At 52.5% G+C, this 9,255-nt stretch overlaps 1 protein-coding gene across 5 annotated transcripts in view; it reads right to left on the bottom strand.

Annotated features, from left to right (window-relative positions):
• Positions 1–9,255, bottom strand: part of ADAR (adenosine deaminase RNA specific) — a 29,508-nt gene that overhangs the window by 2,408 nt on the left and 17,845 nt on the right. For 4 of the 5 annotated variants that reach the window (XM_038383187.2, XM_038383186.2, XM_038383184.2 and 1 more), the window contains exons 4-14: positions 8,486–8,643; positions 7,908–8,049; positions 7,535–7,752; positions 7,150–7,306; positions 5,900–6,071; positions 5,142–5,235; positions 3,212–3,340; positions 2,620–2,753; positions 1,599–1,781; positions 1,001–1,113; positions 231–358 (exon numbers count right to left, since the gene is read on the bottom strand). In XM_038383187.2, the coding sequence (XP_038239115.1) occupies positions 231–358; positions 1,001–1,113; positions 1,599–1,781; positions 2,620–2,753; positions 3,212–3,340; positions 5,142–5,235; positions 5,900–6,071; positions 7,150–7,306; positions 7,535–7,752; positions 7,908–8,049; positions 8,486–8,643 (1,628 nt within the window). The remainder of the gene's footprint in view (positions 1–230; positions 359–1,000; positions 1,114–1,598; positions 1,782–2,619; positions 2,754–3,211; positions 3,341–5,141; positions 5,236–5,899; positions 6,072–7,149; positions 7,307–7,534; positions 7,753–7,907; positions 8,050–8,485; positions 8,644–9,255) is intronic. The other variant, XM_043501830.1, reaches the window with a different exon arrangement.

Genomic DNA, 9,255 nt, shown 5'->3' with positions numbered 1-9,255 from the left:
GCAGGACTGCTCCATGCATGGGAGCGATTGGAGCAGCATGCCCAGCGAGTGAGAACAGCTAGCGGATATTCTGTTCTGATTGAGATGAATCCCCGTTTTAGCTGGAGTTGGGGCTCCAGTCCCCCAAGTCCTCCCACACAGCAGGGCACAGCTTGACAACATGGAGAACCGCCCCTTCACAAACTCCCCTAATGCCAGCCTCTGGCAAGGCTTCACAGCTCTTTGCTCACCCGTCCACTTTGCCTTTTGTGCCATCCAGGACTTCCACCTCGCTTTCGTCGGCAAGACACCAGTTCACGCTCGACTCCTTGGTCTTGCCTGTCTGCCTGGCGGAATCGTACACGCTAACTCTCCCCACCTAGATGGCCAGAGGGAGACAAGAGAGTTGGCTCAGCAGAGTGGGGCACATGCACACAGCTGGGAGGGGTGTGTGGTTCTCAGAACTGGTAGACGGGTAATGCAGCTGTGGCCCCCACTAAGCGACCTGCCAGCTGGAGTGCCCAGCAATTGCTTTGCATTCTAGCTTGCCCCATCAGCAAAGCATTTATTTTGTTTCTTAATCTCAGCTACGCCACACACACCCAATTCAAAGACCGCCCAACGACAGCCCCTGGAGAGAGACGGATCATGAGGCTCTGGTTAGATCTGGCATGCATGGAATCTGGAGAGTTTACTGAGTCTTGCCCAGTTACCGTCGTATGCACAAAGGTCTCATTAACCACTCACACCTGGCCAGATGTGGCAGTGGGCTGAAAGATAGGAAAGCACAGAACCAGCCACTATGATTTCTCTGTCCTGAACCCAGTCTCTGGTCCGACAAATACCAGAAAGAACTTAAACTTTCCTGCTATAGCTGGAAGGTGGCAGGGTCACTGAGCATGAACCTTCCAGCAGGTAGTCTGCCGAGTCCCACTAATACAGAATGCACCAGTGCAGATGGCTGGAACCTTGTGCTAAGAGGAGAGAATGGAAACATTAAGAGCTACCAAGCCTACAGTACCTCAGGATGTTTAACACGATATGGAGCCTGGAGACCTGCTTCAAATGTGCTCCCGTCTCTCGACATGCGGCAGCAGATTGCACGTGTCAGGTGACCCTGGCTGTATAGGTAACCTGGGAAAAGACACATGCAGGCATTAGGAAACAGAGCAGCTGCATTGTTAATGGACAGGCAGAAATCTAAGAAGATGCACCGCTCAGCTCAGAAAGCCAGAGTCCGAAAAGGATCAGGACAGCAATTTTCCTATCACTAGACACTTCCTTGGTCATTAACACGTGAAGGGTTCAGTTTTACAGATTGCAACATTTGTGGCCATAAAACATTTACAGGCAACTTTGATCTCCCCCTTGTCTGCACACATCCAAACCAAGAGCCAAGGAGAAAATCCCCATGTATCCCCAAGGTTAAAATCCACAAGGTCCCATGTGTTTCCTAATGGTGCAGCTCTGCTGGAATTAACATTTTAGCCTTCGGTTCCCATGCCCCCTGATGAATTTCTTTCCCATTACTGCAGTAAGGAGGTTACTGGCACTTAGCATACAGAGCCCAGCTGAGAGCACAGTGCGCTCAGCACTGGAAGGGGCTAAGAGTTTCGTACCGAGCGTGACAGAGCTGAGGTACACTGGCTGCATAAAATGCGACAGCAATGCCCCTTGCAGGCCCAGCACATTCCAGCGCAGGATTTTGTCGCTGCAGGACATGGTGCGCAGCCTCTCCCCATGCTGGATCCCATCCCACGTAGGCACAATGTCACTCGACTCCACGGGAATGGTGCCTTCCCCTGCGGGAGAGGAAAGGAAAGGGAATTTGCAAAGAGCCAGCCAGCCCATTCGGCTACAAAACCCCCTTCCACCGAGGGCGCATGCCGGGCCGGCACGCTCCACGAGCTCCCTGAAGTGAGCACGCACACCTCCGAGATGGCATGGCCCCATCCAGACTGAGGACACCACACTCCTGCACCCAGTGCCCTGCGGCCAGGTCCCGCTGCGCAAGCTCTCGCGCCAAGCCGAGGGAGAGATGGTTAGACTAGAGAGAGGCAAGTTGTCACACGGCTGAAGCTCAATTAGCTTGCGCTTGAGAAGGAGGTCAGAGCCACATGAGCATCGGTGCTGGATTCAGACAAAAGCCGAAGCGTGACTTTCCACCTACACAGCCCCTTATCCGTCCCCTTCACCCATCCTCTAACCCTCTCTGCCTTTGCTCACTTGAGCCTAAGGCAGCAACAAGCACAGAGGGGAGAAAGGCCTGTAGGACATCACCTCTCCAGCGCCTAACCCTGCGGGTGCTCAGACTCATGGGGATACATACTAGCCCCCTCCCCATGCCAGATCCACTCTCCCAACTCCTGCAGCTCTCTGTCTGACACAGGGGAGCGGAGGGTCCTTTCCTAGAGAGGTAGCTGTGAAACTCCTAGCCTTTGGCCCCAGGGCTCTGATTCTCCAGATCACGTTACCATGTGGAAGAGCTTAATGGATCTAAGCCCCCAACCTGGCCAGGGGTTACTAGCAGGGAGCACTTCCTGCAGCCGATCCTCAGGGTGACTGGAAGATACAGACGCCAGCATTCTCGGCACTGCAGCATGCTCGGAGCGAGGGCTCTTGAGGCTTTGCAAGACTCACCATTCTCCACCTTGGTGCGCAGTTTACCCTGCTTGGGATTCTCAAAGAGAGGCTGATGCTGGCTCTCCCCCACTGTGCTTGCCTGGTCACTGCAGGATTTATCGAAGAGGGCCCCATCTCCACAAGGCGCCGTGCTAGAAATACACCAACAGCCCCTGCTGAGTTAGCGTAAACCCAAAGGACACGGAAATAACGCGGGCTATGCCGGACTCCTACGCTGGCACAGCACAACAGTTGCTGCACCAGGAGACTTTGTTATCGAGGTTTGCTCAAGTCATTTCCACTCCAGGCCTGCCTAAACATGTGGCTTTATCTTTACTTCCCTAGCTCCTGGGGGCATGGGAGGAGAAATACATTAAAGATTTAAAGTCCTTTGAATGCTATAGAAGAGTGAGGTATCATCAGTATCATCCAGCACTCTCAGAAAGGCATTGCAACTCCTGCTATCCAGCCCCCAAACCTATTGGTACATGGGGTTTGGGAAGGTCAGGGGAGAGCCTGGGGCTCATGCCCATTAGAGGACACAGATCAGCTGGGGTAGAGTAATGGGGCAGCCTCAGTAAAGGTTAGCAGTGCTATGTGCCGTGCAGACCTGACATAGAGGTGAAAGGTCACGTCATCTTTTATTTTCAGCCTGTTTTCTCCTGCTGACTCAAATATGCTCTGTTCTGTGGAGGAGGGATCAGCAGGATTATACTTCATCAGCTCGCTGTAGAGAAACCTGGAAACAAACACAATGGGTCAGAAGATGGCCTTGTTCCAGAGATCAGAACCATCCCAACCCCCACACGTGACTAGAACAGGCAGTGCCCCAACTTCAGTCTCTGATGAAGGTGGAAAAGAGCTTCAGTGAAACACATGATGTGGTTAGCTGTGTCTATTGGTCTGGGTGCATGAGGGCGGGACACCCAGGAGAGGTGACTCTGCGGAGAGTACTTTGGAGCCTGGGAGTGGATACCTGTATTGGCAGCCCCAGCCCAGAAGCCAAGAGCTGAACAGGTAACAGAGATCAAAATCCCCCCAGGTCAGTGGAGAGGGATACTTGTAGGAGAATATGGGGCGCTTACCCGGTTGCTGCTTGCACGTACTCAGCCTGCGGGGAAGATGACGCCAAGACTGCCAACCTAGCAGCTTTCATCAGCATGAAGTTCACGTAAGCCGACAGTCCCAGAGAGGGCTGTGCGCTGGCTGTATCATTAGCACGGCCACAGGAATGGGTTACAATCACCAGCTCTTTTACAGCTACTTTTCTCCAAGCGCAGGGGAAACCTTGAGGTTTCTTACACACTGCCAAGGACTAATGGGAAACTGCAGCTCCGGCACAGTCTGTGTCGAGACCGTCCCAACTTTATATGGTAAGGCAAAGTTCAGCTTGAACCACTTCCCCTGCTCTCACCTTGAAGGGCGTGTGCCGTACCAGAGCTGGTAGAACAGCCTGCCCACCACAGCCCCAGGGGTTAATGGGAATGACAAAGCTGCAGATCACAAGCACACAGTTGCGCTAACTCACTGATCTGCTGGGGACTTGCTCCCCTTGTCCCCAGGGTGGAGGAACACACCAAGTGTGGTGAAAAGCACAGACACAGGTGCAGGCTGTCAGTGAGGGGCTGGCATTGTTTTCAACGGCTGGATGGGGTACAGCTAGGGACTGGAACTAGTCCAGATTCTCTCTCTCGCTATTTAAAAGGTGCAATGCTAAATGCATGAGGGAGGAGAGAGCAATTGGTGTCGTGGGACTTAGCCTGGGCAAGCCTTGCCCAGCAGCCTGGGCTGGGTTTGTTACCCCCTATGGCAAGATCACACCGATAAGGTTTGATGGAGCAATTAGAACTGGAAGAGCCCAAGTGTGTGGGTTGGATCTGAAGAGATGCTCTGACTCAGAAGACAGTGCTCCATCTTTAGAGCCCTGCGCAGATCTGTGGATATAAATCTGTATCTGCGGAACTGCAGGGCTCTCCTGGGAACCACAGTGGCAAAAGGAGCAGAATGTGGGGCCACCGTTGCCAGGAGTCAGCGCCCCACGCCGGCAGCTCCTCTGGCATGGCTGTACCAGATATAAATATATAAATTTGTATCCGCACAAGGCTCTATCCACCTTGGGCGGAGCAGCGCTGAGCTTGGATTGAGATGGTGCATGGCACCGTGGGGCGTGCAGCTTCTGCATGGCTCTCCTTTGCATTGCACATGAGTGTGGCTGCAATCTGATCCCTCCTAGGGACAGTAAGTACTGCCTGGGTGTCCTGACAAATTGCCAACATGCAGTAATGTGGGCAACAGTCATGCTCGACCCTTCCCAGCATCGCTGTGCTTCACAGCCAGATAGATAAACAGCAAGTGTTGGAAACCACAGCTCCTACGCACCAGAGCATTCTCTGCAGAAACTGACACTGGCTGTGCTCCTGGAGAGGGGTTTGCCAGCTAGGCAGAAGTCCCGGGACAATATGGGCAGCTAGGTGTTCCCTTTCATGCCTTTCTCCCGAGACTCCCTCCAAACAGAGAACAAAGATTCCCCCATCCCTCACCTCACAAAGCCTCGTCGGGAAATGATTTCTGCATGGCAGTCATTCACAGTCTCTCCCTTCAGGCTCAGCTCCTCCCCCTTCACGCAGCGATTACCTAGAGGATGAGGGAGGGAAGAGTCTCACAATGCCAACGCACGGGCTCCTCTGAAAAGGCAGTGTTTTATCTCACCAAGTCTTACTGCTCTGGGCTCCTGAGCAGCATGGCCCCAGTTACCAGGGATCATTATCCCGGCCAAGTCAGTTAGAAATGAACAGGACAGAGTTCCACTCCACACAGAAATCGCTTGCCTCTTTTTATGAGCAGCACAAATCTAGATCTACCCAGCTTGATGCGAGGGTCCCTTCAAACCTGGAGGCCTCATTTGCCCATCCTCTGAGAAGCAAAGCAGTGCCAACCACCTAAGGAGAGGGCGATTTAAGAATCTAAAGCTGAGGGAAGCCGTAGGACCTTGTGCTGTTTGACACCAGCAGCGAAAATCCAGGCGCTGATGCACAGGCTAGCACGTAGCAGTGCAAGCAAAGATTATGAGCGATATAGCTGAAGGCACGTTCGCTTTGTTTTGTCCTTTTGTAACTAGATTACTGGTGACAACGTGTGAACCCTGGGAATGTTCTTTAACCCTGTGGGATGCTGAACGGGGACTGTGTCCCACTCTCCCTGAAGGACCCCATAGGACTGGCCAGTGCCTACTTCTAGTAAGAAATGTATCTAGCTAAGGAGTCTGAGTTCAATGCATGCTGGAAGTAGTGGCTCATACCTGTGCCAATGCTGACCACAACTCCCAGGCCCTCTTCTCCTCGCCTCATGATGATTGCAGCCAGGATCTTCCGTCCGAGCAGGCTGTGCTGGATGCGAGCAGTGAGGGCGTTGAAGCGCTGGTGGCTTAGCATAGCTATCTGATCATGCAGAGTACTGCCGCTCACAGGAAGCTGGAAGGGGGACACAACACCAGCATAGCTAAGAGATCACACGCAGGTCATTCATTTACGTAAACAAAGAATCAAGAAGGAAGCCAATCGTACGCAGTTATTCAGTGGGAGGATAGAATCCAGAGCCTAAGGAAAGAGCAGGCGAGTATATAGAGGTGAGTTTGCCATGGGCTAGAACAGCACAAAAGGCCAATGCAGTTTTGGGCTACAAACGCAGAGATTACCACGGCGTGGAGGGGACACCTCCTTAGAGAACTCTGCTGTACACATGCTCCAAATCTCACGCTCAGCTCTGAGCCCAACATCAGTGGATAGTCTTGCTTCCTGACAGCAAGATGGACTGGGGTGAGGAACAGTCTCCCCAGGAAAAGAATGGAAACCCCATCACTGAGAAAGTTTAAAACTGATCAGCAAGAAACAATTCTGATCCAGCTCCCCAGGACTTAGCTAGTAAGACTTCGTCTGTTATTAGCACCTAAGGAATTCTTCCTCTGGGTGCTTGTGGGGAGAGTGTATGGTGTGCACCTGGCTGTCTTCTCTGGCACTGCTCTGAATCCCCTTTTACTAGGCAAGATCTCATCTGCCAGGATCAGCTCTGCAGCAGTAAACACACATCTTAGGAGACTGCAGAGCTCAAAGCAGGACTCAGAACGGCACAGAACTGGGACAGCAATTCTGCCAGAATTAGAGCTTTGTTCACAACTGATGTGCTGTTTTGGAGCTGCCGTGCGATATCTGAAGGTGCCACAAGGCGGTGTAAGAATGATTGAACTTGGAAAGCGGAATCACATTGTGTGCTTACTCTTACCCAAGGGACCATGCTTCAGCTGCTCATGGATCAGAGTTTGGGGTTAGCTCAGTCCAGCACCAGATGCTGGCAGGAGGCAGGGTCAGAGTATGTGTGTGTCCTACTGGGAGCAGCTCTAGCACATGCCAGGAAAGGATGAGAAAGTCAGCCACAAGGATAACAGACCCAGATTGGCTCTACCTTTACAAGTCACTGATCAGCACAGCGCTCCCACCAGACTGAACAGCAGGATGACAAATGACAGCCTAGCTCTGACGAGACACAAATTACCTCTGTGATGTTCAGTCCTTCGGTGTGCTCAGCCTTCTCCGTTTCCCCAATCAGGACTCTGAGCGCTGCATCGGCTGCTTCCTGCTTGCCTTGCTTTTTGTTGTGTGCAGTCACGGCTGGGAACCAACGACCTCCAACCTTGGCTTGGTAGACAAACCTACAGAGGTAGCAGCAGCATGTCACTGGGAGAGCAATGTTTAAAAACGAAGTGGTTTTTATTTGTACCGGCCAACTGTAAGGAGACAGAATGAAGCTCTGACAGTACCTAGCTCTGTTACCAGCTTGCAGCTTCACCAGGAATTTGCTATGCTAGGCAGGAGTCTGTGTCTATTTCAGGACAGCACAGACAGTGTCAGTTTTGTCATGGAGATTCACAGCAACTTACTTCGGATCGTGAGGAGGTCCCGTCTGATCGATCATTTTGAACTCTGCTGCAAACCCGTTGGAACGGGCATATTCCAGCAGGCCACTGACAGGATTGGCATTGAGGTATTTGATCAGCTCCCCAATGCCTTTGGCTGTTGCTGCTTTTGACTCATCCGGATTCAGGGGCTGAGCAACAGGCAGATCCAGGGACGGCTCGCTTGGGACCTCTCCGGAGGGCTAAAGAAGAGTTAGACAAGAGAAGCCAGTTAAATATGTAGGAGTACGTACTACGGCAGGGTAACTGCACACAGCCAGCCTTGGCTACTGCCGGCTGACCCACCTGGGGTAAAATCCTACTGGAAGAAGGAGTAAAGGTGCAAGGGTCTCTCTACCTGTTCTGGGAAGAACTGCCCCCCAGCCTCCCCGCGGAGGATCTTCACAGCAACCTCAGCTGCCATCTGCTTTGCTCCCTTCTTGCTGTTGGCTATCACCGCGGGGAAAGTCTGCTCACCCACCTTCACGCAGTATTTGAACCTGACAGGATGTTACACCATGAGAAGAATGTTAAACCCAGAAGCTTCAGTCTGTTCTTTGCACCAAGTCCCAGTTCAAGTCGGGCTAAAGATGCACGAGGAACATTTCCAAGTTATCAGCAGTTTAAGAGCATCAGGATGACTGGACGCTCCAAAAGCACTGGCATGGCACTGCCATGCACGGTATTCAGAACTGGCCCCTGAGCTCTGAGCCTGTCCTTGGGTTGGAGACACCCAGCCTCCCAGGAGGAAGGCATTCCTTGACCTCTTTCTGGGGTTCACAGGACCTCGAGGGAGCCAGGTCCAGTCGTCCTTGAGCAAGATGAGCACTTAGATAACACAGTGAAGTGTATGGGAACCTGGACAGATGGGGCAACCTGGCTGGTTCCTCTGATTGAAGAATACCCCTCCCCCGCAAGTAACATGATGTGCCATACTTGGGGTCATGGGGTGGTCCCTCCTGGGACAGCAGCTGGAATTCGCACGTGCTCCCTGACTTCTGTCCATATTCCATTAATATGCTGATGGGGTTCTTTCCAGAGGACAAGTGTAGCTGTGCCGCAGCAGATGGAGGCTCTGGTTCTGGGCGTGCAGGCTACGGCAAGAAGCGGAGAGGAGACCAGAGCACAGATCTCAGCCTCTGACAGGTTGCTGCTGTCCGGCACTAGACCAGGGGCTGCAACTTTCTGTCAACTCAGTGATGCTAACTACTGGGCAAAGCCAACCCAGCCAAGAGAATGAGCACCAGACTGCATCAAGAGCATGTCAGCTTCGCATAGCTGGTTCTGCTGCTGCACCCCTTTTTATACTCCTAAGAAGCCACTTTTGCTACAAGCAAGAGAAGCGTGGGGCTCTTGGTGGAACGTTCAGGCCATTCTGGGCAATACCCAAATAGCACCTGAGAGCGCTAATTCCAAAAAGAGAAAGGTGGTGGAGCCCTTATACAGGCTTGAAATAGTTTCCCCACACACAGTTTGGAATCATTTCCTTTTGGGAAGGGACAATCTCTAGCTTGTTTACATCACCCTCCCCTGCCAGCTAGTGCTGGGCCAGCCCGTCCCAAATACTGTCTGCTTTGCGCTTCGTCTGTGAATGGGAAAACTCGGCAGCAGTGGAGGACAGCTCTTTTGGGAGAGCAGGGCTGAGAACACGGGCATCAAGACACTGATTTTAGCCTGAATGTCGCCCAGAACAAACAGCATGGGAC

This window comes from Dermochelys coriacea, chromosome 24, assembly GCF_009764565.3.
Source record: "Dermochelys coriacea isolate rDerCor1 chromosome 24, rDerCor1.pri.v4, whole genome shotgun sequence".
Classification (NCBI taxonomy): Eukaryota; Metazoa; Chordata; order Testudines; family Dermochelyidae; genus Dermochelys; species Dermochelys coriacea.
Note: the sequence above shows the minus strand (reverse complement) of the source record. Positions and strands in the feature narration are given on the sequence as shown.